The sequence below is a fragment of the Zootoca vivipara genome, chromosome 5 (genome assembly GCF_965207765.1).
Source record: "Zootoca vivipara chromosome 5, rZooViv2.hap1.1, whole genome shotgun sequence".
NCBI lineage: Eukaryota > Metazoa > Chordata > Lepidosauria > Squamata > Lacertidae > Zootoca > Zootoca vivipara.
In genome coordinates this window covers 17,070,744-17,098,481 of record NC_142588.1, presented here as the reverse complement: position 1 = coordinate 17,098,481, position 27,738 = coordinate 17,070,744, and the positions used below count along the sequence as shown (strand labels likewise).

The 27,738-nt window shown below is 43.3% G+C and overlaps 1 protein-coding gene across 2 annotated transcripts; it reads right to left on the bottom strand.

The window, feature by feature from the left end:
• Positions 1-1,436: 1,436 nt before the first annotated feature.
• Positions 1,437-27,738, bottom strand: LOC118096624 (uncharacterized). Of its 2 annotated transcripts, none has more exons than XM_088669504.1 (12): positions 27,293-27,738; positions 23,748-23,774; positions 17,448-17,778; positions 16,899-17,015; positions 15,893-16,134; positions 13,377-13,542; positions 11,202-11,289; positions 10,874-10,949; positions 10,128-10,253; positions 8,838-9,005; positions 7,465-7,522; positions 1,437-2,052 (listed from the first exon to the last, which is right to left on the bottom strand). In XM_088669504.1, exons 1-12 carry the CDS (start codon positions 27,424-27,426, stop codon positions 1,954-1,956), a joined length of 1,632 nt encoding a protein of 543 aa, XP_088525630.1. In that variant the 5' UTR covers positions 27,427-27,738; the 3' UTR covers positions 1,437-1,953. The 2 variants fall into 2 exon arrangements, with proteins under 2 accessions (XP_088525630.1, XP_088525631.1); XM_088669505.1 differs by having other exon boundaries at positions 27,487-27,730.

Genomic DNA, 27,738 nt, shown 5'->3' with positions numbered 1-27,738 from the left:
ACTTTGACGTGCTTTTGAACTGCTACGGTAAATTGGCAGGAGCTGGGACTGAGCAACGGCAGCTCACCCCGTCGCGGGGATTCGAACCGCTGACCTTCTGATCGACAAGCCCTAGGCTCTGTGGTTTAACCCACAGCGCCACCCACGTCCCAGGTTAAAGTATGAGGCCTCCCCAAAGTATCACGAACAATTGCTATGTATTCAAGCTTCTATACTCCACCTCACCTTTTGTAACTATTTGGATTGAACAGGAGGGGAAATAGTTTGCATAGATTATAGCTGTGACTTGTAGGTTGAATGGCTATTAATCAGCTGATCTGATTTACAGTCTTGGGCTGCTTCCAGACAGATGGTTCCTAGTGCTAATAAATCATAGCTCTTCCCCTGTAAGCTACAAGCATAACAGCAATTGACTTTCCACCCTGCCCAGAGGTATTGCACTTTTCCTGTATGCTTATCCCACTTGGTTCTATCCACATCAGTGGTTATGACATAGCTGCTGTGGTTGGGGAATTCCCCTGAGCAGGCATAAGAAGAAGAAAATTCTATATGACCCCCATTTTTTATATAAAAAGTTTATTTACTGCAACACACTTATTCACTTAAGCATGGTTCCCATTACTAAATTCATGAAATGCCAAAAAAGTGGACTGGAAGTATTCAATCGGGGAAAAACACTTTGCTTAAATTGTGATAATTAGAAAGGTTTTGATTCTCTTCTTTATTTTTTAAAAATTAGCATGATAACATGTAGTACTACAACATCCTTAAGCAGTTTTCTCTAACAGTTTAATATGTGCAAGGCAGAGATCTACAGGCTGGTGGGAGCGGGGAGTCAACAAAACAAAACCCAACTTTCAGGTAATTCAGACTTGTAAACCCCCACATGCCTAATCACCTAAGGTGAGCAAGTATTGCCTCCAGGTACTGAGCCAGAGAAGCTTTTGCAAATTGGGATATCCTGGACTCTCTCACCTCCCCTCTTTCGGATTGTCAGGGTGGTACAAATAACTAGCATAGAGTAGGCAGGCTTGTAAACATTTCTGTGGACTTGTAATTTTTGGGACTTATTGCAAGGCCGAAGTAATGTTTTCTGGCTTGGAAGATGTGGAATAAGCAAAGCAATGAGGAAGCAATGAGTATCATTCATCAGGAGCAGCAATTGCCTACACAGAAGAAGAGATTGAAGAAGTCCCTTTCTGGAACCGTGTTTCTCATATTATAAGACATGTCTTATATTTATTTTTTCCTCAAAAAAACACACTATGACTTATTTTCAAGGGGTGTCTTATTTTTTTCCTCCTCCTCCTGCCGCATCCGGCATTGCTGCTGCGCCTATCACTATGTCTTATTTTCGGGGTATGGCTTATATTCCTTGAATGCTTAAAAATCCTGCTATGGCTTATTTTATGGGTATGTCTTAAAATATGAGAAACAGGGAATTTACTTGCTATATTTTACAAGAGTCTATACAATGGATATAGGACCTCAGCAGTTTCTCAGTTATATCATCCTGAAGGCAATTTGGGGGTGGTGTCACATGGGGAGGGGGTAGGGGTGGGAAATACATAACTAATATAAATATTACAGTTGAAACTGCAGCTGCTATGAAGCACTTAAGTTAAAGATATAAGTTATTAAACTTCATGATACAGGGCAGGTGTTTCATTCTGATTTGAGAGAATATGCAGAAGAGAAACCCTACTGCTATTTCCTAACTCTCATTTTGCAAGATTTAAACATACCAGTGCTGTCGCAATTGTATTTTTGATTGCAATGCCGTTTTAGACTGTAAACCTCTTAGGGTAGTCGGAGCCTGTCGATCCCGGTTCTTTGTAAAGCACCATGTACAGTGTGATGGCTCTATAGAAATAAGCAACAATAATGTCTTCAACTTTCCTGAAACTGAGACATAAGAAGATGATCGTGGAGCTTTTCAAATTGGCTGGCTCATCACCGCTCCATCCATCTCATCATTGGGTAGCAGTCTAGCAGGGCGTTCCTTAACTGGGCAGTGTGGATTTTGTCTCTGGTCTCTACAATGCACGTGACCTGGAAAACAACAGCAACAAACATCATTTACACCAGTGGGATTATTCCCAGGTTTTTCGTCCGCAGAGACTTTGCCACTATAAAATGGTTGGACTTTGGTTCAGTCCACCATGTGTGAAGCACCCACATTCAGTGATACCGCTCTAGGAAACCTTTTCCTCCCCAAATACCACATTCTATCATGAGCAGCATTCTAGGGGTCACACACCATTGCTGGGCAGTGCTGGAGGAAAACTGATGGAGGAATGGATGTGAATCTTTCCTTTGTGCAGCTGGCTACATTTCAACCATGAAAAATCAGAGGTGTCTGGGTGGGCATGCGTGCACACACCCACACCCCTCCACTCAGGTGAGTGGGAGCCATCGCAGTTCCAGAGGACATTCTGTCCAGGCAAAAGCACAGGGCAGGGCTGGTGAGGAATGTTGCTTGAGGGAGGAGGCATGGCCCAGGGAGAGTCTGGAGCAGGCACCCCCAAACTTCAGCCCTCCAGATGTTTTGGACTACAATTCCCATCTTCTCCAACCACTGGTCCTGCTAGCTAGGGATCATGGGAGTTGTAGGCCAAAACATCTGGAGGGCTGCAGTTTGGGGATGCCTGGTCAGGAGGGTTGGATGGACAGACTTGGGGGGGCACATTTGGCCCCCAAGACTGAGGCACCCTACCCCTGCCTTTGGCTATAACAACTGCTCCTCCGGAGTGCAACGCTCCTAGACAGAGCAGCTGGAAGATAACAGTTGTCTTCTGAAAGCATCGTGAGTTGCTGATTCTTCAGTAAATACCCAAAGACTCCATTAAAGCCTTGCTTCTAAGGCCCGCTTTCATTCTCCTCCAGTTCTCTTAGGAAACGTCAGATCAGGTATATATGTTCGTTGTTATGAATAAAGTATTGACAGCACAGACAAGCAGGAGCCATCAAGTAGAAAGGAAGTTTATGTGTGAACTAGGCATAAGACTCTATTCTTAAGGGCCAGTTCCCATGACCAGAAATTGGGTTTTTATTTTGATCTGTGTGCCGCTGTTGCCAACCGATTGAAGGCAAATGGCGTGGTTGATGGTTTCTCTTTCAGCAAAAATGCCAGGCAAGTCTGCAGTGACTGGTGTGATTGTTCTGTATTTTGCCCCACAGATGATCTTGGGATCATAGGTGATTGTTCAGTTCTACGTCTGACTCCTGGCAAATGCTGTGTCTCTAATGAGTGGTGCCAATGCTCAGGGTTATTAGGAAGACGCACTTTCTGAGCTGGAAGTCATTCCTCTTGTTTCTCTGAGGTACACAAGGGCTCTGGTTCCTCATCTGTGACCAAAAAGCACTTTGTGCTCAAATGTGCTCAGTGTCTTCTACATAACACAATACTTTTTATCTTGGCACACAGACTAGGGCTAAGTCTTGGTGAGCCCTGCCTTGCCTTACAGGAAACCTTATCCCTGCTTTAAGCCCTGCCGTGTGCCCAGAGGGCAGGTTTCCTTGGGGTTAAAATGGCCAACATATAGGAGGTGAAAGGACTTCACCTGTTTTAGAGGATATTTTTAAATTCAAAAGCCAGGCCGGCTGATTTTTTTTTGTTGCTGGAAAAAAAAGACATTTAAAAAATAGCTATCACACACCTGCACTGAGGAATGTCAGGCTAAACAAAGGGGTGCAGATTAAGAGAGTTGCAGAGCTGGCAAGCTCCCCTTATAAAAACAATAAATGAGGGCTGGGAAACAACTCGTGCGGAGCGCTTTGGAGCACCCCACCCAGCCATTTGGCAAGACGCCATCGTCCACATGGAGCACATGTGTTTGCTGTTGCCTAAAAAAGTCCCCATCTGGCATCTGCAATATTCCGACTGCGTGCAGCTTTCAAGGCATTCAAGACAACGATGTGACGCAGCTCACACATGCATTCAAATCATTCTGTTGAGAGCTCCGTGTTGCAAGGCAAACGGGAGGCTGTCCACTCACAACTCCTCCCCTGCCTTCACCCATTTGTCCCATTTTTCTTCTAGCTTGGGGAGACCTGACAGGAGGGAATGCTGGAGGAATCAGCAGGCAAGGAAGACTTAACTCTCCCACTCCCATCCTCAGTGACTCTCCCCACAAATGCTCCTACTACACCTAGCAAATGTGTGTTTGGGAAAAACCCCACTTTTTGTTACTCAGCTAAAGAAAGCAAGTGGCAAAGGATGCCTGGGCAAGAACTGAGGCCTGAAAGAATGCACCCCCCTCTCATGCAATGAAGCGGTACCCACATTCTGGCCCCAAGCAGTCAAATCACCCCTGCTATTTTTAATAAGCCAAGAGGGGCAATGGCTGGGCATATGGCCGCCAGCACCTTGTGTACCCCAGGGGACTGCATAAGCTGAAACATCCCACAACACATCCTTGGCGTTGGATACTTCATCTGGAACTGTGGAATCAAGGTCACTCCGAAGTTAGACTTATCCCTTCCAATGCATAGCCAGTTGGTCACAGTGGGTCTCTGCATACTTCAGAGGTTGCTTCGCCACTAGTTACCGTACTAGAGGATGCCATGCAAGCTACAAAATGAGCCTTCTTCGCAGCCCACATCACCACATGGTAAGCATGATTATGTGCGCTAGCCAGCATTCAGTAGGCTTTGGAGCATGTTTTGCACCATTGGGGCTCTAGTCTTCATGCAGCTTGCATTATAGCCAGAAGCTCCCCGGGATATCAAGGAGCCACTCAGGCTCCACGGGGCTAGAGAGGATGCTGGGGAGTGATTGTGCCAACTGCCCGTTTCATCTTGCCAGGCCATAGCAAAGCCAGGGTTTCAGCATGATCGTCTGCATCTCCCCTGGAAGATTCCCCCAAGAGCATTCAGGAATGCTTCAGGTTCCACAAGTGTCCAAAGACAGGCGATCTGAACACCCACTAGATTTACAGGGAGAAAGCGCTGCTACAGTTCCAGAGTTAACCACGTGGCATAGTCCAGCCACGGCAAAGGAGTTCATTGCTGCTCCCATGCCTTCAATCTCCATACTGATGTATTGGAACAGTGACTACTTGAGAATCAGGAGAGGAACCAAAGGTATAGGTCTCCACTCCAGATGGTGGTCAGCTCCCCCACTCCTACTATACCTTCCCCTGCTGCCGCCACTAAAACTGGGGCAACTTCTTCATAACTCACTGCTGCCTACCCATCCAGGAGCATCCTAGGACCATCATCTGAGATCACTGTATACAGCAGGGAGATTAGGACCACATTGTGTTCACATTCTTCCCATCATTACATGGGAAACAACATCTCTGGAGAATGGTTTTGATGCAGCACCTGTAATTCATCCAATTCTTTTATTTGATAAAGTATATCATATGTCTTTCACCTATGAAGACACGCAAGCTGTATATGAGACCATCAAGGAAATTCCAGCTGGAAAACTGATACAGTAAAGAGACTCACTTCTAAACAGGCGTAACAGCTCAACTGAATTTACAAATTATCTTAACCCTTACCTGGTTTAGACTGAATGTATTTTGGCAGCGCTACAACACACTAGTTGGCAAGTGAGACACAGTGTATGGTTTGGCTGGCTTGCAAAACATATAATAGGCTAAACACTGCTGCCAGCCTGTTGCCTGTGAGCCCCCTGTAAACACTGGACATGTTATTGTGACCTCATAGAATTTCATGAACACTCAAGAGGGAAGTTGTCAAGGAAACAATGCTGACAAGATGCAGAAGTAAAAATGCAGAAGAAACCTTCACAGAACCCAAGAACAGGGGTAGCTGCAAGCTGTTAACATGAAGATAGAGTGATTGGGATGTGGAGTCAGAAAGAGAGAGCGCTTTTCAGCTGAATGCAAAGTATGGTAGTATCCAGAGGCAGGGTGTCATATGAAAGGGAGACTGAGGAGGGGTAAGGCTGTGGAGGGGGCAATAATCCGAGGACAGGCAAGGCCAGGGCATGGAGAAAGGGATATAGAAATATTAATCCCTGGAACTACATATGACTTGAAATGGGGAATTGGTGATCAGGGCTGTGTATATCCTGCAACTCTTTAAAAAGCATGAGATGTGGAATCAAATGCAGGATTCACAAAGTGTGTGACAGACGTGTCAGTCGCCTCCAGCCAAAGATCTATCTGGTTCTGTTACCGACCAGTTTTGAAAGATTCCACACCTTCCTCACTGTCACAGCTCCTTACTATGTGCAGGTCTGTTCTCTGTCCCCCCGAAAAGAGTGACAGTCCAGAAGTGCCCAGAACAACCATTTTTCTAGAGTGGTGTGCACAAAATCTTGTTAAACTGTATTGTAAGGATTTTTATTTCAACTATTCATATACATTGTATAGTCCCATTTAACCTATGCCCCCCACCCCCTTTCCCAACAAAATTATATATTTTAAAATGAAAGCATGTGGCAGCTGGGAGGCAAAAGTCTGTTTTTCTTGAAACCGGGTACTTTACTGTAAAGATAATCTGTTCTCTAGCAAGCCGAGTGAATTTCCAATGTATGTTTTAATGTATTCTATGTATCTCTGCTGGCTATGAAAGTTCCAAAAATCTGGAATCAATTGGGAGCTTCAGCTATAAATATTCCTGTATTGCGTTTTACCAGCGAAACATAATTGGAGCACTGGGGATTATTAAAATTGTCCAGAGCTGGCCAAAGTAGCTGAATAAATGCTATACGTAAAAGAAAGCAAAACCATCCCATCGGTATTTCACTAAGCAACCACGTGAGCCAGGAAATGCTCAGCTCTCCATGAGTGAATGTGTAATGTTCAAGCAAAAGTTGGCTAACGAGTTCCGATTTACTGCGCTGCCTAGCAAAGCTTGGAGCCAGTATAAACCACCAAGCACTGTTGATACTCAATCTCCATTCATTTAAATGACTACATTGGATTCACAGCAGTTCTTGGTGGATGGAACCGTTCACTCGTGAAACATTGCACTTTATGCAGCTATCATCTTTGTCGTGGCTGTATCCGTGTTCCACAGAAATTGTATAAAGTGAGCTAAAGGGACACACGTTACTAAAAACTTAGGGAGTCGCTCCAGGAAGTCCTACTTGGTCAATGCTCCCTGACACATGCATTCATAGTGCTGTCCCTTTGTCAAAATCCATCTAAGCCCTTGGTCATCATCTTGTGATAGGGATAAGCTAATGATGTACTATGAAAAAGAGGTATTTTCTTTTATTTTTCCTGAATCTACTGCAAACTAATTTCACTGGATCTCCAGTTCTAGTGTTATTCTAACCCACTCCTAAGGGTTAGATTAGCTGCTCACTTAAAAGATTCTCAAATATCAGGGGTTAGGGAAGAACTCTACTGAAGACCCCGAGAAGCTACTGCCTGTCAAAACAGATGCCATTTGACCAGTGGTCTGACTGTATGTGGCAGATTCTTACACAGTCACAACTAAGTCTGTGCAGGATTGCCATAGAGAAAGGCTTTTCCTTACCTCGCTGGTGAACAGATCAGACGCCACGTACATGTGTTCTTGTTTTATGTCCAATACTCTGGAACAAAGAGATTGTATGTGAGATCACAGCAGATCTAGTCATAGTTGTATGCTCTTTGTGCAGAAAGTAATTTTATTTTTTTAAGCATCTCCCAATTAGTGGAAAGGAGGGCAAAATCAAGGAAAGCATCAAAGTCTTAAGAGTCACAGGTCGTTTTCTTAATTTTCTCTCCCATCTCTCTCAGGTAGGGCCACACTGACTCTCTCTGCCTGTACTCATGAAAACTTGAACCAGCAGCACCCTTCCAGCATTGCACAGAGAGATACCATAAACTTTGATTCTTCCAGCTTGTGCTGAAATGGTTGCCTGCCAAGGTCTTCAGCTTGAATGCACAGATACTTTCTGGCCAAGCAGCTGGGGCTCTCTCTCTCTCTCTCTCTCTCTCTCTCTCTCTCTCTCTCTCTCTCTCTCTGTGTGTGTGTGTGTGTGTGTGTGGGGAGAGAGAGAGAGAGAGAGAGAGAGAAAAGAAATCATTGCTGGAAGGGAAGGATATGGCTGACAGGCTGAAGATCTTTACTGCTGCTGATCTCTTTCATATTTCACTTGTTATTGTACTTCTTCATTCATTTGCATTACAGTGGTACCTCGGTTTAAGTACACAATTGGTTCCGGAAGTCTGTACTTAAACTGAAGCGTACTTAACCTGAAGCGAACTTTCCCACTGAAAGTAATGGAAAGTGGATTAATCCGTTCCAGACGGTCCGCGGAGTACTTAAACTGAAGCGTACTTAACCTGAAGTATGAGTGTAATTGGTTCTGGAAGTCCGTACTTAACCTGAAGCGAACTTTCCCGTTGAAAGTAATGGAAAGTGGATTAATCCGTTCCAGATGGGTCTGCGGAGTACTTAAACTGAAAGTACTCAAACCGAGGCGTACTTAAACCAAGGTATGACTGTATATACTGCAGGGATTACACCTGCCTTTTAGTGCACTTGGCTTATATTCTAGTAGTGGTATCTAGAAAGTGTGTAGAGCAGGGTTTGCAAGCCTGAGGCCCACTCACCCCAGGGACAAAATAACACCTGAAAAAGTTCCAAGAATCTCAAAAGAGACGCCTGAGTCCAGATGCAATTCAGATGTAACACCAAATCATGGTTGGGTGTTACATGAATGAGCAATGAAGAGATTTGGAATTGTGTATTCCTACCTCCTTTATTCTTTCAGTGAAATATAGCTCAAAAGAAAACAATAAACCCATTCTTGTATCTTTCAATGTGACACCCCCCTCCCCCAAATATGAAACATAAAATAAATGTCAGCAGTCCAATTAGTTGTTTTTTGAGTACTCTTTCTGGTTATCATTCTAGGCTACCTTGTTTCCTCCCGAGCCAAGATCGCCAGTAGCTTTGAAATATCGCCTGGACAGTCAGAGATCAGAATGGAGAATTTGCAGACCCTGTTGTCCAGGGTAAGGGCACGATCTATGCACTGCCTCATCAGTGAGAGCTCCAGGTTACCACTACACACTGCAACAGCCACTCTGAAAAACGAGTAAGATCACCAGAAATTCATTACTATACAAAAGAAGTCCATCATATTTTATATCAGCGTGATAACATCTGCTAAAACGTACAGTATGTTATTGCTTTCCCCCATCCATTACAGCTGTCTTTTGCATAGATTACAAAGCAAATGATATTCGTTTGATATCTGTCAATTCAAGCCAGGTCTCTGAAATGAATCCCAGGGTGGAGTTCTGTAAATGAAAGGAAAGGGCTTTATAGGTAGGACAGACTCAGTTCTAAATGGTTCCTAGCAAGTTCTGCAGGAAAATACAAACAGGCTGCAATCTAGGATACAGTTGGGATGGGGCAACATCCCTGGGCAACCTCACCATCTCTTGTATGTGCAAAGGATTGTGAGATATAGCCTATTGTCTATATGCCATTTTTAGAACGGACATCCGTGAACAAAATCAACCAAGAGTACTATCGCACCAGCCATTTACACCCCAGGAAAACTGTTTCAAACAGCAGGTTTGGATCTTCCCCAGTAGAGCATCTGTTCATGTTCAGAATTAGGCTGGCTCACTAGTAGCTTGCATGTTGCGCTTTGTGGAGTAAACTTATTGCAGTCCAGCAATTGGCAGGATCAAACTGTCACAAGCCAATGAGGGGACAAGAAGAGATCACTTGTCTCTCCTTCCAGAAAGGAACTTGGTGGCAGGAAGGCGCTTTTAAATAAGGTATGCTAAGAAAGGGCAGTGAGATGGCAGAGTTACAGCTAAAACTTCCTTTTAGCTGTGCTTGGCCATTGGCTCAAGTAGAAAACCATTTTTACTGAGTGGTGGGAGTCTCCGTAATGTATAAGCTAAAGTGCTTTAACTGTGGCATGGGCTTGATTTTACTGAAACCGAAGTATTATTTCTGGCAAGCTTAGCCCCTGCCTTCATCCAGTATTGCTTCACTGAAGCTAAGAAAAGAAACAACAAAGAACAGCTGAAGTCACTTCTAATATCTTCAAAACGGGGTCCTTTGGTTGTGGATGTGTTCCACCCAAAAGGAGTGGATAATCTGGGACGCGCAATGAGAGAGGCTAAACAACCCTCTTTCCATTCCATCTAAGAAACACAGTTCTCTTTTCCTTCCTCATATTTCCGTACCTTTTACCCTTTAACTCTGGCAACTTCCCAGTGACCAGAGCTGCAAGGCCAATGGATCCTTCTGCATCGACTGTGGCGCGTTCGTATTCCAGCAACCTCAGCATGGCAATCAGAATGTCCTCTTCTCTGAAGAGTGAGAGGAGCAGGGTCAAACAGAGGGCTGCTTATGCACACATCACTTGATTCCTCACATTTCTTTCCCCCCAAAGCATTTCACGGGGTGTGACAGCAAGTGGCAGCACAACAAGGCAACTAGTCACTGTGTGTGCGTGTCTATGTTTATGTCAAAAAGCATATCCATCAATTTTCTGTTGCACAAATGCTGTTTTACCTTACCCATCCTGGTCCCCATTTGTCCATGCTACCACTTAATTCTGTTGGCTGTGGCAACACACATGACTGTCATTGATGTCTCCAAATGACCGTAAACCCAAATGCTGTGGCGCCCTGGATGCCAAAAAAGGCCACAACACCTCTGCCTCTGCTGCAAAAAGTGACTGTAGGAGCCAGCGTCACTGAGGGATTCCCGGCCCCTTTCTTATTACATAGTGATTTACGATGCCTTTCCAACCCAAATGAATCTTTCACTCTTCATATCATATTAAGTACATTTTGTGTTCAGGGTTTTTTGTTGTTGTTGTGGTTGTTGTTTTAAGTTAAATGCCTCTTGGAATCACTTGGAAGTGCTCTAGGAAGTGACCATACCAGACAATAGTTGTCCTTGATTTGTCCTTTGCTGTACTCACCTCACTGTTACAACTTTATCTACAAATTTCCCAGTCAGCTGCAATGAGTTGGTGCCAAAACAAGGTCCGCTCACATCTGTAGGTTGAAGCAACACATTTTTAAAAAAGAAAGGGCAGGTAGTAAATTATTTTTCCTGCTAATTGTAAGTGAAATATTTTTTTAAAAAAATACTTGGCCATTTTGCAGCTTATAACACGGCAAAGAACATCTGAACAGCTACCTTACCTGCACAGGTAACAGCAGAAAAACAAAACAGGGTAACTTAGTGTCTCCTTTTCAATGGAATGGGAACATATGTAAAGTAGAAAAGATGCCAACGTCTTTTACCTCTGTAAAACTGATGGTTTTGATCTTCTACCGGGTGACCAATCTTTAACGATTGCTGCAACACAGGGAAACTCTCCGATTCTACACCCTGAGAAAGACAAGCCCAATTTAAATGATGGTTTAGCATTTCAGTTTAGTTTTCAAACATGCATCCTAACATTCCATGTCTCAGTCAACTGCTCTCAACCATGTTCTAGGTCCAGTCTTGAGTTACTCTGGCAGTGTGTATGACCAGGCAAAGTGACACAGAAATTCAGATCCTCGTACAAGACCTAGTTTTCACAAAGGCAGCAAACCTGTGACTGTCTTTCACCACTTCATATTGCCGGTGGAAGATTCAGATGTGGAACAATTCCATGCATACAGAGAACAAATGTGTCAAGAACCCATACCACCAGCACCCAGTTTTTTAGATGAAGAGGAATAGTTGCATGGGAAAGAGGATTCAGTCATGTGAACTCCCAAGTTCAAAGTAGTACAATACAGTCACCTTTATCACCTCAGTGAGAACTAAGCCAGAATAACCCAGGAGACTTAACCTAACAAACACAAACTGCAAAAGCATCCTATCAGAAAGGACTTGTTAGGTGGTCATGGGCAATGAAGTTCATCCTTGCCTCTTTCATGCCATCGAAATCTAAGAATCCTGAGCTGAGCAATGTGATCAACTTACATTATGTGTCATTACGTTACATTATGAGAACCAGTGTGGTGTAGTGGTTAAGAGTGGTAGACTCGTAATCTGGGGAACCAGGTTCGTGTCTCCGCTCCTCAACATGCAGTTGCTGGGTGACCTTGGGCTAGTCACACTTCTCTGAAGTCTCTCAGCCCCACTCACCTCACAGAGTGTTTGTTGTGGAGGGAGGGAGGGAAAGGAGAATGTTAGCCGCTTTGAGACGCCTTCGGGTAGTGATAAAGCGGGATATCAAATCCAAACTCTTCTTATATTTGGACTGTACCGTTTCAGCCTGGAGGTGGGGACATGGAAAGTCTGGGTGCTTTTTTCATATAAAAAGTTCTCCAAGATAAAAATATATAGCAGGGCACAAGCTGCCTCTGAAGATCTTAAGCTCCATTTAGATGGAATGACACAATTTCCATTGATGGTCCTATCCTTTATGACAGGAGCAGTAACATTCTTGCAGGAGTTCAGATAGGGTTGCCGTTCCGACCACACAGGCCCTGTTTTTCATCTGCAACTAGGCAGCCCACGTAGCCAGTGTGAATTATACAGAGAGGCAGGGCTACAGACATTTCTCTTCTCATAAGTAAGAGGACTGATACAACTCTTACCCTGAAAAACTGCACCCAAGCCATACTCTCACCAAATCATTGTGAAACCGAATCTTTGTACCTGTGTAAATCTAGGCTATGATCCATCAAAGGTAAGCACTTTCAAGTTCCATTGATCTAGCTGTGAATTGGAGCTTTAAATCACTTTTAATCTTGTAAACTGCCGTGAGATCTCCTTTGATGGGGTAATAAATTACGAAACCTACTAAAGAGGATTGGCAGCTGAAGTTGACGGAATCTGCCGCATTGGCAACTAGTAAAATTAGAAATCAAGATGAGGCAGAATTTAAGGAGGACTGGAAAATATTTGTAGATTATTTTTTTAAAATATTGCGAACGTGCACATTTCACTTGTTGGACCGGAAATCACAAGCATAAATTGGATGCATATCCAATTGAGTCCCGGAACCGAATCCCAGACTGATAAAAATGTGATATATAGACACACACACACATAATAATAATAATAATAATAATAATAATAATAATAATAATGTGTGTCTTGGAATGCGTTTTGAACTCTCCATTCCTGTCTCTCCTCACTACATTGTTTTCAGTGAGATTCACATTTGCCCCATGCACCACCCTCCACCCTTTCTGACTCAATGCATCACGCATAAATACCTTTTCTGAAGCATGGCTAAAGGTAGATCGGCTCATGTGACCTGAAGAGCAAAAGCTGAAGCTGTCAGTGCCATTTGCCAGGAACCTCCTTGGGTGTGCTTTTCTACTTACGGTAACTCTTCTATCAAAGCCCAACGTCTTTCTGTTTAGTTATTGTTAGTTTCAACAAGCTGGTTTAACGCTACCAGAGTCAAAATACAGCCAAGTACACCTTTCAAAATGCATGCGTGCAGGAGCTAAATCTATACAGATGCTTACAATCACAGAAATATGTGGGTTCAGGTGTTTCAGTGCAGCAGCTGAGCCTGCTAGCAGTCCACAGTGGGCTCCTGCCGGGAATATCACTGCATCCAGTTTTGGCACCTGTTCGTAGATCTCCAGTCCCATGGTCCCCAGCCCTGATAGATAGACAGAACTGTCTTCTCTGCAAAAGCAAGCAGAGGGAAAATATATGCTCATCAGCAGTGAACAATACCTTGATTCTTTGCTGTGATAAAATAACTAGGGTTAACCTTCATGCACATGTTGCTAAAGCAGCTGCAGATTCTGTTGGAATGCAAAAATTACCTCTCATTGCTTATATATTTAGTTTGCATGTATAATTTATGGCTTCTGTTCACAGAATCATAGAATTGTAGAGTTGGAAGGTACCCCAAGGCTCATCTAGTCCAACCCCTGCAATGTAGGAATCTCAGCTATATCATACATTACTGATCACCATCCAACCTCTACTTAAAATCCTCCAAGGAAAGAGGATTTTGCTTTTATTTTTGAATATTTTGTTCATGAATGAATAAGCTGTACAAGGATATAAGGCGCTGAGCACACTGAAAATTTTTCTCCCCCCCCCATAATACAACAAATGGTTGGGTGACACCTTGAAGACTAATTTTTTAGGAACGCAAATCCTAAAGTGAAGGTGCAGCACCCAAGTGCAGCTGGGTCTCTTGAAGTATTCAACAGTGTGAAGTTTCCTCCCTCTCCCTCCCCCCCCCCATTTCTAGATCTAGAGTAACTCAGATAGGAGTAAGGACTGGATGGGATTTGGGAGGTTCACACAGGCTTCTGAGTCGCTGAAATCTCTTGATGAGGCTTCCAGACATACCCAGATCAGGGAGATGAAAGAAACAGGCCTCTGCACCATCATTCAGGGAAAGTGAGTGTCCTACGTATTTTAGACGTTTAGTAAATTTAAGATAATTTAACAAAGCACATGCCATCGTTAATGGTGAAGGCAAATGCATTTCTTTTAAACAGCAGCCATAGCAGATCATATGGTCTTGGTGTGGGTTTAATCACCTAGACTCAAGAAGATACCTGCCTGCTCTAACTTGGTGGTACAACGCAGCTGCTTCATAGCCCCATTTTAGGATTACTCTCCACCACCCCACCTCCTTTTTTGCTTACTGCCTTAAATGCATGGATGGGTGTTACTGCATCAGACAAATTGACTTCATTTCATGTGACAAAAGTACACTCTTAAACTCTTAAAACTAACATATGCATCACTTGCTGCAAATGTCTTGGAACTAGCTAGGAGGCAGACAAGACTACGTTAACAGAAGGGTTACAGAGGGCACATCTGTACTCCAAACTGGCATATGTTCTTTAAAAGTGTAGCTGTCATGTTCCCCTGCCCCCCCCCAAAAGGGGGAAGTTGTTTTTGATGAGTCGTCTGAGAATCAACATTAGAGATCCCTTTGACGCCTTGTAGTCCAAAAAGTCCCCAGGATATTCTAAGGAAAGGACATAACTATTAAATCAGATCTAAGTCTGTAATGTACATTTTTCCTCTCAGAGAGCTGAGAGGGCTATTCTAGTTGTTGTTTTACCAGCTATGGTTTGGCAGGAACCTCTGGGTTATTCTGCTATTTCTCTCCTTTCTCTTGTGCTTTCTGCTCTCATTCAAAATGTAAGAAATGGCATCGGATCTCTTTCTTAATCTGCTATAAGTGCAAAGTCAGTTTAGCGTTCTGGGCAGCAAGGAATTTACAGGAAACTACAGCTTTTCAGTTTAGCTCTTTGCAGAAATGCAGAGCAGACCAACATTGAATAAGTCTTTCCATGACCCAAAGCCAACATCTGATACCTTAACTTCTAACTTGGAGGACCTACCTGAAGGCTACAAAGAAATTTTAAGGCAGCCCAAATCCTAACTAAAAACTCCTTCAGTTAGCGAACAAGTTATGAGTAAACCGGAGGAAACAAAGTTTAAAGTGGGGGCAGCAATACCAGATCAGGAAGAAGTGGGGAGAGCTAATTATAAGAGTTGTTTTTATTTGATTTGTTAACCTGCAGGATGACAAATTAATGGGAATGTTGTACCAAATAGCTTTTGGAAGCTGTTTGTTCCATTGGCCTCATCAGTGGATGCAGCAAGCAGAGATCCAGAATACTTATTGCTTGACGCTTATGGCTAGCAAGAAAGAAAATATTCCAGTTCCAAGGTATCTCAACAGTTATTGTGACGCTGCGGCCAATACATGTGTTACATTTTCCGCTCAGAGAATTACAAAAACAAATGGACTTTTCTACTTTTAGCCAAGAAAATAATGTGCAACACTGGAAATGTTCCATTACTGGTATTCCTACCTAGGGAGGATTTATCTGCAGTGTTCTTGTCGTGATGATGATGCACAAAATATAGCCCATCTTTTCCCCATCACCACATATGGTAAGGCTCAAGTTGTGTTTCCGACAAGATCTTCATAGTGATGTTGTTATAAAAGGTCATCCTGAGTGTTGTGGTTATTATCTGTTAAATACCCACTTACTCTTCAAGATACAAGTAGCCGTTCTCTTGTGCCAGCCTCTTGGCATGCATCTGAGCATCTCTCGCTGTAGAGCCATAGGAAATGACCATGGCACCGTATTCACGGCACATTTTAACTCTGGCTGGCAAGGTGCTGGTGGACATGATGACAAACACCGGGATTTGGTGCTCTGAGGCATGATATGCTACTGCCATGGAGAAGTTAGTGTCCGAGGCAACGATCACACCTTTCCTTTGCTGATCCTGCAGAACACAAAGCATCAAATCATAGGGCACTGGTTAGCAAGTAGTTTTATGGGGAGGTCACTTTGAAGAGCACTTGGAAAGTGGTGGGCCAGGGAGTGTGCAGTTGCCCACTTTTTGGCTATGGCTACTGCTGGCATGCAACCCCTGGAGAGGTGGCAGCACAATCTACAAGCCAAAAAAAGGTTGGCCGCTTCTGGCCTAAAGGTTGTCAGTTGCTGGTTCCTATCAGAGGACCATAATGCTTCTCACAGTACCTCTCTGGTTTGGCAGCACAGGCAACTGACAGAAGACTACAGAACAGAGGCGGAGTGCCCATCTTCAAGCCAGAGGGTTGACCCTGTAAGAATCTGAAGTTCTCTACAAGGAGATGGAGCCTAGAAGAGGCAGTCTGGTGGAAGAAGCTTACAAGCCCTCAATCTGCTCTCAACCACTGCTGGAGCAAGTTGACTGTGTGTCCCTAAAAAGCCTACGGGATCTGGCATCAGACTAGAACATGACAGTGCGTGCTTACACATTGCAAACCATGGTTCACATCCCCATTTAACTACGAATCTTATTTTGGAAGACGTTGGGAAAGTCCCTCTTAGCTTGGCTGATTTTGTCCAAAGGTGACAAATACAGAGGTGGTGGGGGTTTTTTTTTTAAGGGACGGGGAGAGAAGTGTTCTCTTTCAGGCCAACTTACCTCACAGGGTTGTTTATAAATTGAGTGAAGAGCCACTTCACTCTGATGCTCAGATTTTGCTCCACTGGTTTTCCTACCTGTTGCAAAGACATCAGAAGGTAAAGCACACCCCGCTCCTTCACAGATCCTGTGTACTGAAGGAACTCTTTCTTTAGATATATGTCCAGTCCATACTGCTTTGAAAGCCTGGAATACTGAAAACAATGGAACATTCTGGAGTTAATTTGATCTCTGCCCCTTTCCAAACCACAAAAGTCTATGGGTTGTTTTTTTTAAAGTGAATTTGTTGTGCTAGGGTGAAAGACTGCATTAATTCACTTTAATTGTGCAAATTTAAGGTTCCAGTATGCGCCCGAATTCCTCCTGCAAAATACTGACAGTCTGGAGGGTCCCATACTGAGCAGAGACCCATGTGAGATAATGAGAAACATTGCTAACAGGTGCCCAACCTGTATAAGGCACTTTGTTTGGGCTAAGTTGCCTTCATCTTTGCCTTGTGCGCAGAAGTTTAAAGCAAGGCCACAATCCGAACGCTATACTAAAGTCAGTGAGGCACTGATAAAGTAAATAACTTCTAGGATGCGTTGCATTTTAACTAGCGTTGTGAAACAAGTCGCTTATCGTACCGTACAGGGCGTTTTCTGGACCCCACACTGAATTTTGAACGCTGCTGCACTGATATCTTCAAATCGGATAAACTTGTTGTAGGCTGGCACACTACTTCTTTCTGGGCGAACAACTGGATCTCTTAGCAGTTCCTCGTTATGGCTGATTATCTTCATTTCCCAGGTCTTCACTCCCCCATTTAGGTAATCCTCTTCACCAAAATCTTTCAGTCTCTCGGGATTGATGGAGGGGGCCCGCTGCCCAATGAGGCCATTTCTTACTGGCCCCTCCGTACAGCACCGAAGTTCACAGTGTGCAGAGGTATCCAATTTTCTCACTATACATTCATCTCTATGGAGAAAAGGGAAAGAGAAACAACTGCCTTATGAAACAAGCAGAGTTAAAAACCACACCTGAGGTTTGAAAGGGACACATTTCAGATGCCTGTACTTGCATTGTACAAGGACAGTGTAAAAACTGGAACAGGGTGGAAAAACCCTTTACACAGGAAAAAGCAGAGGAATGTGTTAAAGACAATTGAGAACAATATTTTTTTCCGAACAAAAACTATTCCAATATATTTTTTCATTTACTCCTTCACATTCCTATACCTGCTAGGTGAAAAACAAATTCTGGCAAAAGCGCCAGGAATGTCAAGCTGACCAAATCTCCCAGTCCAATGAGATTTCTTGGGACTGATCCAAAAAAGCAACAAAATGTCCACAGAAAAGACATTCAGATACCCATTTTGGGTACAAAGATATATGTTACAGAAGCCTGAGAGCAACATTTTAGAACTGAAACCACTGCAACAGTAAACTTTTATTTAACCCCTTCACACCCAAGACCCACCTGGAGCAGAATGGAATTGCCCTGGACATCTCAGAATGCCAACTTCTGAGCTAACCAAATTAGCCACGTAGTGACTTGATGAAATTGATGCAGTAAACCACAAAACTTCCACTGAAATCAAGTGGAGAGATTGCCATTCCATTCCAAGAAATATATTGTATGGTGGAAAAATAGTTGGAAAAATAGTTGGAAACGCCAACTCTTGAGCTAGGCAAACCAACCAAATTCACCAGTCATATCAAGCCAAATGCAAATCAAACACAAAGCCACAAAATGTCCACATAAAACACACTCTACTATTCTGGGCACAGTAGGAAGTGTCAGCAACAGTTGAGAACAATATTTCAGAACACAAAGAATCCTTTTTATTAGCCCCTTCATGCCCTAAACCTGCTTGGAACAGCCCTGAAGGCACGCTTTGAAAACAACAACAACAAAATTGTACCCCGCCCATCTGACTGGGTGGCTCTCATCAAACCAACCAGCTAGTTCAACCAACTAAAATAGCCACAAAATATCCACAAAAGCCACACCCTGATACCCATTCCAAGCATTAAATGGTATCCCAGAAAAATGACCTCAGACATCAACTTCCAAGCTATCCAAACCAATCAAATCCACAGGTCAACCATGATTATATGGGATTGGTTGAATAAGCTGCAAAAAATCCAGAGCAGCCATGTTCTGATACTCATTCCAGGCAATAAACAATATTCCAGAAAAATTGCCCAGAAAGCCAACTTTTAACTCATCCAATAGGACCCAATAGGAATGGTGTATTAAGCCTCAAAATGCCCACAGAAGCCATGTTCTGGTGCCCATTCTGGGCACTATGGGATGTGAGACTGTGGAGAATAATATTTTAGAACTCAAAGAATCCAAACAGTGTACTTTTAATTAACCCATTCACACCCAGATCCCATCCATTTCAGAACAGGATGACCATGAACTGCTTGGAACACCGGCTTCTAAGCTTAGCAAACCTACTTGAAAGGTTGAAGCAGAAAACCACAAAACATCAATTAAAACCACACTCCAATACCTGGTCAAGGCACTAAATGGTTTTCCAGGGAAATGGCCTGGAATTTTTATAGTCACAAAATATCCACAGAAACCATATTCTGGTATCTGTTTCAGAGCATAAATGGTGTTTTAAATCTAGAACAACAGTCCAGAAACCAATTTCTGAGCTGTTGAAACCAGCCAAATTCACCAGATACAGTGGTACCTCGGAACTTAATTCGTTCTGGAGGTCTGTTTTTAACCTGAAACTGTTCTTAACCTGAGGTACCACTTTAGCTAATGGGGCCTCCTGCTGCCGCCACGCGATTTCTGTTCTCATCCTGAAGCAAAATTCTTAACCCGAGGTACTATTTCTGGGTTAGCGGAGTCTGTAACCTGAAGCATCTGTAACCTGAAGCGTCTGTAACCCGAGGTAGCACTGTATAATGAGACAGACTGATGTAGGAAATCACAAAACTTGCTTAGAAATCACATTCTGTGACTCATTCCAGAGAAAGGGTGTGTGTTGGTTCCTTAAGAGTGCTAAGTTCCCTGTTGGAACTTTGAGAGCTAACCAACCATTGAAAATTTAGGGGTTTTGTACTAATTTTAGCCAATGCATTCTAATGGAGGAGGTCGGGGGGCTAATTCTAATAATTCCAATATTTCTAATCTATTGTTTCTTCCCATAGTTTCCTGCCTATTTCCTATTTTGTTTATTTTGCTTAATTGAAAGGTGAAAGATTACCGGTATAATCCTACTGAGCAATAGCTACACTGGTCATCCTTGTTTGCATCCTGCCTTAAGGTTACCACACCATTTTGTCAGTGTAGCAACCATTCTTTAGCAGGAGATGTTGATTAGATTTCACTGGTAACTAGATTACATGGGCTGATCTTTATACAAGGTATTAGGAGCTCAATATGTCTCCTCGATGCCTTCCAGGACACGTTTGAGATCAGTCTGGGACCAGGGTCAAGAAAGTTCATAATGGGGATCTCCTGTCATATTAAGTTATGCTAACCTTTTTACTCATGCCGTGATCCACAGTAATAAACCATAGAAAAAGATCAGATTGACACACACCTATTCACAACCAGAAATCGTAACCAAGTCTCTGTCTTCCCAGTGTTCAAGCTCAGTTTACTAGCCCTCATCTGGTCCACCACTGCGCCCAGACAATGTTCCAGGTCATATACAACCTCCCCCGAGTCAGATGTTATGGAGAAGTATAGTTGTGTGATGACACTGTGAATTGAATAAGCCACAAAACTTCCGCAGAAACCAAATTTGGATTAATGGTGTCCCAGAAAAATAGTCCACTTCTGAGCTATCCAAATATACCCAGGTCAAAAGTCACATTGAGCCAGATGGGGGTAATATAGTAAGCCACAAAACATCCTAATAACTGATAATATCCAAATGAACCGACCTGGACCCTGCAATCATCATCTGAGGCCCCTCTTCAAGTGCCTCCTTCACTAGGGGCCTGAAGGGCAGCAACACGAGAACAGACCTTTTCTGTGGTGGCTCCCTGCTTGTGGAATGCTCTCCCCAGGGAGGCTCGCCTGGCTCCTTTGTTACATATGTGGCAGGCAGAAAGAGTCCTCTTCTCTCCGACTAATTAAACTTTTAAACTCTGGGAGGGTATTGTTTATGTTTGTTGTAATGGTATGTTTTATATCTATAGCTCTAGCTATAGAAATCAGCCCTGTGATCGTCCGATGAAAGGTATTATAGAAATTTAATTAATTGATGACGATGTTCTGGACCATTTCCCCAGAATACCTTTTATTGCCAAAAATGGGAATTGGAACATGGTTTCTGTGGACATTCTGTGTTTTACTATATAAGCTGATCTATCTGTGTGTAACTGGGGAATTAGTTGGTTTGGCTAGAACAGGCACCCCCAAACTGCAGCCCTCCAGATGTTTCGGCCTACAACTCCCATGATCCCTAGCTAACAGGACCAGTGGTTGGAGAAGATGGGAATTGTAGTCCAAAACATCTGGAGGGCGGACGTTTGGGGATGCCTGGGCTAGAAGCTGGTGTTCTGGGCCATTTTTCTAGAGCATTGTTTATGACCTGTAACCAACATGTGAATATGGTTTCTGTGAACAGTTTGTGGCTTACTACATGAAGCCAATCTAGTCATGTTTAAATAGTGAATCTGGTTGCTTTGACTAGCTTGGAAAGTGTTCTGGGAAATCATTTATAGCTCAGAATGGATGTTAGAATGTAGTTTCTGTGGACTGTTTTTGTTTGTTTGTTTTTTTGCTTACTCCATGAATCTAACCTAGTAATCTGTACATGGTGAATTTGTTGGTTTGGGTAGCTCAGAAGTTGACACTGCCAGCAGTTTATTGTCTGGAAACAGTATCCAATAGTTGTCTCTGTGCACATGTTGTGGCTTCCTGCATCAATCCCATCTAGTCACTATTTTCTCGGTTTGGCTAGCTTAAAAGTTGCACTTGTGGGCCATTCCATGACTCTTGTGTGAACATGACATCTGAGGACAGGTTACAATAATTTAAACTACAGCATTGCAACAGTCTAAAACAAACCACAGATGTAAAAATAGGGTGAGTCCCAAAACATACATCTCAGGTATCAAAGGCCAGGGTAAAGTACAATATTGGAATGGCTTGTGTTCTACAATATTTGTCTCAAGTGCCTCTAATACATCACACTCTCTATGGCTCATTTATAATAAAGAGCCTATTCCTGCAGGTTCCGTCTTTTACACTGTCCCTGTACTACATATGTCACAGCACATCCATGCAGTGAATCAGTTTGATTGCAAGATGACAGACAACCATGCATGCTCATGATCAAATGAATGACTGTGTTCCGGGGCTGGAGTAGCAATGGTGATGTCAACCATCGTCACAAGCTGCAAGTTAAACACACATTTTACAAGCAGTAGCAAGAGAGGCCCCGTTCATTTTAAATATGAGTTGTAGATCAGCTTGCCAGTTTGTGGATCAGCTTCCTCTGCATCAGATGCTCCAGGAACCTCATATTCTGACTTGTGTGTTTTGCTTGGTCGTTGTATCTTGAAAGCCTTGCTACTTCTCCTCCCATGCAAGTTAGTGCCAGATGGGTGCAACCTGCAGACACACCACAGTCGCTTCTCCCCAGCCTCTGTTTCCAAACCCATATTTGAGATGTGGTGGGAGGATGTTGCATGCAGAAAATGGGTGGTAGGGAAAGGTTGAGCATTCTTGTCACACTTACTACTCCTCTGCAAGTCATGTGGGGCCAAGGAACAGTAGTTCCAAATTTCAATGGTATCTTTAAAATCAGTAATGAAAGGAAATATGAAATACAGTGAACCCAATAAAAAAAGCAGCCGTGATGCTTCTGGTGAGCCCTATCTGAGTCTTCTAACTGCTGCTGTCAGCTCAGGAGAAGGCCTTGAGTGGGTACCACTCTAGTCACATTTCCACAAACATGATGGATTCCAGAAGGATAGCCATGTTAGTCTAATGTAGTAAAATTCAGTGTTATATCATACAAATACATATACACAGCACACATGGCTACATTAATAAACTACTCCAGTGGGACCAAACAGCAAGGAAACTCAAGAGGCAGCAGTAAATGTGTCATATAGTTCTATGCAGAATACAAAGTAGAATATTGGGTCATGGGTGTTTTTTTTTTTTAATATGTTGGGATTTCAAAATGATTTGTTCAAAGTTTCGGGATGTGGCATGGTCTCTTGTATATGATTCTGCTTGGTGGATCTCAAGGTTCTAGTTGTTGTTGTTTAGTCGTGTCCGACTCTTCGTGACCCCATGGACCTTAGCACGCCAGGCACTCCTGTCTTCCACTGCCTCCTGCAGTTCGGTCAAACTCATGTTCATAGCTTCGAGAACACTGTCCAACCATCTCGGCCTCTGTCGTCCCCTTCTCCTAGTGTCCTCAATCTTTCCCAACATCAGGGTCTTTTCCAGGGAGTAAGGTTCTAGTAAAAAAAACCCAAAGTAGATCCCACAAGCCTGCCCACTCCTGCTCTAGACAAAGCTCTGCCTAGAGCAACGTCACAGAGTGAAACCACCCTGTTCCGCTTTTTCAGAAGGCCCAGATGAAAGCAACTCAAGAGTCCACTGAGGATCTTGTCACTCTGAGGTTATTGCTAAAGGCCTTGTTTGTAGATGCATAATTCTGGTGAAAGGTTTTAGATGAACAAACTGAAAGTATATTGGATAGTCGTCAACTTTATTAATCAGTAATTGAGTTTATGTATAATCCCAGTACACTAAAACAAAATGTTATGTGTTTATTTCAGAAGTAAGTCTCACTGTTTCCAGTGCACGGGACTATGTTTGAGGGGATTTGTTTGTTTGTTTGTTAAATATGCATGCATAATAGAACCGTGAGACTTGGAGACATGCCTGTATTTTTTCCATTTCAGTTTTAGTGGGATTAGTAAAACATGCAATGTGATTTTAAAACCTACTTTTTTGCAAATAGCTTCTTTGCAAAGCTGAGGAAGAAAACACAGAAAAGCCACATGGGTACAAAAGGCAATAAAGGAGTGAAATAAATCAGCACATTAGCAGCCAGCCCTCCTGCTCCTGGCAGAACAGGAGAGACGCTAAAGTCCTATAACAGCTTGTCAGAGACCAAGTTTGCTTCCATACCAGAGCCCCCTTTAGTACTGTTGAGGGGCACTGCTTTTTAATAATTAGTTGAAAGTTAAATTAAAATGAAGATTTCATATAAGCATTTAATATAGCACTATCATATCCAGCAAGATCCTCTTATAATGTGTACTCAGGAGCACTGCACTTACAAGAGGTTATTTGAGGGGCAATTAACAGGCTATTCATTAGTAATCTACCCACTGCCTTGTAGGGTATCTTTGGGAGAAGAAAAGGCTAAGGAGCAAACCCTACACAAATCCAGAGTGGAGTCCCTAAGATGGTTGGGTGGTGCCTTGTAGTCCTCCTCCTGGCTACTCCTGCAGCCAAGCTGGTTCCAAATGTATTGCTCTGCTTTCCTTTGGACCACATCAGCAAGGCTGAGAGAGGGTCTTATAGATTGGGCAGCCCTGGACCCCAATACACACTGCCCATGCTTGCGCCCTGGAAAGTTCTCTCTGGTACTGCTAATGCAGCAAAAACAATGCAGGAGGCAGTTACGAATTACCGGTCTCTGCAGCCACAGCAGGCAGTGTGATTCTCCAATGGTTTTACTTTACCTCCGGAGGCGCAATCCATTGTCTCTCGAGACAAGACTGATGCCAATGACAATGCTAGTAATCTCTGAGCTCTGATCAATAAGATATGAAGCAAGGAAGATTCTAGTTTTATATATACTCATTCAGGTTCTATTTTGGACTGTAATTACTTGTTTCCTACCATTTTTATTTTCCTTTTTAATAGGAAAAAGTGATATTTTGCACTTACATGTGAGAAGGGATGGGGAGGCCAGCAGTCCTCTTGGAGCAGACCTGATATTGAGGCTATTCCCCCATTTTGTGTGTGCCTTTTTTGTGTGTATGTGAAAAGAACAATTAACAGGCACTTTGTTATTCATCACTACCCGGTAGTACTATTGGCTCCTGTGCCTTTAAATAACACAGTTCCCCATTGCAAATCTAGACTATTTTAGTGCTTCCTCTCCAAACTGAGGGATTAATGATCAATTTCCCATTGAATAACCTCTCCCCAATGTCAGTTTCTGTTCCTGAGAATTGTCCAACTGTGTGTCAGTCGGGATGTTTAATTCATAGCTGCCAAGTTTTCCCTTTTCTCGCGAGGAAGCCTATTCAGCATAAGGGAATTTCCCTTAAAAAAGGGAGAACTTGGCAGCTATGGTTTAATTACTGATTCATCATCATCATCATTAAGTGAGAAAGAGGAAACATGATAGAAGTGTATAAAATTATACATTGTGTGAAGAATGTGGACAGAGAAAAGCTTTTCCTTTTCATAGCACTAGAACTCAGGGTCATCCAATGAAGGTGTACATTGGAAGATTCAGGACAGACACCCCACCCCCAAAGTCTTCTTCCCACAGTGCATACTTAAAACTGAGATTTGCTCCCACAGGAGACAGTGATGGTGGCTTTAAAAGAAGATTAGACAAATTTATAGAGGATGAAGTTATCAGTGGCCACTAGCCACGATGACCGTGATCCATGTTCACTGAGGCAATATGGTTTTGAATACCAGTTGCTGGAAGCGGCAGGAGGGGAGAGTGCTGTTGTAGTCGGGTCCTGCTTGTAAGCTTCCCACAGGAATCTGCTTGGCCTCTGTGAGAGCAGGTAAAGCTAAAGCTAAAGGGACCCCTGACCATTAGTTCCAGTCGTGACCGACTCTGGGGTTGTGGCGCTCATCTCGCATTATTGGCCGAGGGAGCCGGCGTACAGCTTCCAGGCAGCAGCGGAGCTTCATGCTCCGCCACTGGGGGTGGAGAGCAGGCGCGCTGCTCCCAGTAATGTGGCGTGTGTTCTTGGGGCGTGTCGTGTCGTGCGCAGTGATGTAGCGGCGCGTTTTGGGGTGGGGCACGCCGTGCGCAGGGACGGGGCAGGCAGCGGTGATGGTGCCACTGGGATCGCGTCACTCAGGGCACACCGCCCCCACTGCCCCTATCTTCCTATGCCCCTGCTTCCGGGTCATGTGGCCAGCATGACAAAGCTGCTTCTGGCGAACCAGAGCAGCGCACGGAAACACCGTTTACCTTCCCGCTTGAAGCGGTACCTATTTATCTACTTGCACTTTGACATGCTTTCGAACAGCTAGGTTGGCAGGAGCTGGGACCAAGCAATGGGAGCTCACCCTGTCGCGGGGATTCGAACCGCCGACCTTCTGATTGGCAAGCCCTAGGCTCAGTGGTTTAACCCACAGCGCTACTCGCGTCCTGTGAGAACAGGATGCTGGACTAAATGGGCCATTGGCCAGATCCAGCTGACTCTTCTTATGTTCTTATTTTAAATACTGAAATGACGCTATATTTTATTTCAACAGACTTTTGTCATCCCTGCTGTTTTTCAGCTAATTTTGCTCTTTTTATTGATATTAAAATAATGTCTATCATTTTACTCTTGTAATTATCACACTGTGCAGTCTTAATGAATGTGAGGTGCTCTGAGTGATATACTAGCAAAATAGTGGGGTATCAATATAATACTACTAAATAATAATAATAATATGCAGTAATACAACCAACTGATCCTAAAAATTATAAACGTCAGTTGAAGTTACCAGGGGGATCTTAGCTGGATGCAATTTACTTGTGAATAGACATTATGGAAGGAAGGATTTTGGCAATGGGTATGGGCTTTGCTAGATAATTTGGTACTGTATTAAATGCTATGTGCATCCAGTTTCAGTTCTTCCAGCTAATGCCTCAGCAGTGCTAAATGGTTCTGGTGTGGAAGCATCCGTTATATAATGGCAATTTGAATGGCTTACACGAGAGCATCTTCAATTCCACTACTTCTAGCTCCATGCACATTACAAGGAAAGTTGGGGTTTGATCTTTCAAATGTTTATGCATTGTCCTAACTTTTTGTTGGCTCAAGCCTTTGGACCTGAAGTCTGGGAGACAAATAAATGTATTGAACATTCCAGAAGGCTTCTTAAGCTCAACTGAAGACTCTGGACACTGCTGTAATACAATTAGCTTTAAGCAGATCCATAAATTCCCGTCAAAATATGCCGTACTTCTAATGTGATCATGACAACAGTTAAAGGAATACATATAAAACTGAATACAACCCATGAGACAAGTACCGTTTACTGATATTTCTATTGGGCTCTTGCAGCTCATTTTTGGCAGAACCTTTACAACAAGAGGTCAATAGATCCAGAGATGTAAATTCACAAGAACTAGTTTGTAGGCACAATAAAACACATCTAATTTCTGATGGCGCCTTGAATTCTAGCAATTTATTCAAGAGTTAATGGTTTTTGCCCACTGAAAATAAACACAGACTGCAGTTACTTGGGAATGAGGAGCAGATAAAGTAGAAGAACATATTATCGTCATCATTACCTATAAAGCATGGCAATGAAATAAACAAAGAAGTGAAGCAATACTCCAACTACTGCACCATAAGGAGGCAGGAAGGATCCAGAAGAGGCGACGGCCAGTGGCTTGGCCCCAGACACAAACCTAGGACTTTCCATAATTCCTAAGGGGGAGAAATCAACACTCTAGGTCTACGTCACATGGCAACATTCTCCAACCTTTGCCAGAAAGGGTCATATTCTTCTTCTTCTCTGAAGCGTTCCCTGGGAGTTCGGTTCTTAAAAACCCTGGAGTAGAGAAATTGTGCAGCAAAATTCATAGCAATGCCTTGGTTGTTATTGAAAGGTAGGAGTCCCAGCCAATGAGCAAAACTTGCCTTTCCAAATACTGTCAGGAAGGGCAGCAAAGCAGTCTGCCTGGCGAACAGGCTGCTGAAAGACGTCCTCCCACTCAAGATGGGACAAAGAAAC

Bases quoted from the DNA above. Each gene is read 5' to 3' on its own strand.
- LOC118096624 (XM_088669504.1), bottom strand. From the start codon at position 27,426: ATGGAAAGTCCTAGGTTTGTGTCTGGGGCCAAGCCACTGGCCGTCGCC. The intron at 13,543-15,892 runs GTAAGTGGGTAT...TTGCTTTTGCAG, and splicing joins GGCTACTTGTATCTTGAAGA to AGAAGACAGTTCTGTCTATC. The intron at 10,950-11,201 runs GTAAAAGACGTT...TTCAACCTACAG, and splicing joins AAACCATCAGTTTTACAGAG to ATGTGAGCGGACCTTGTTTT.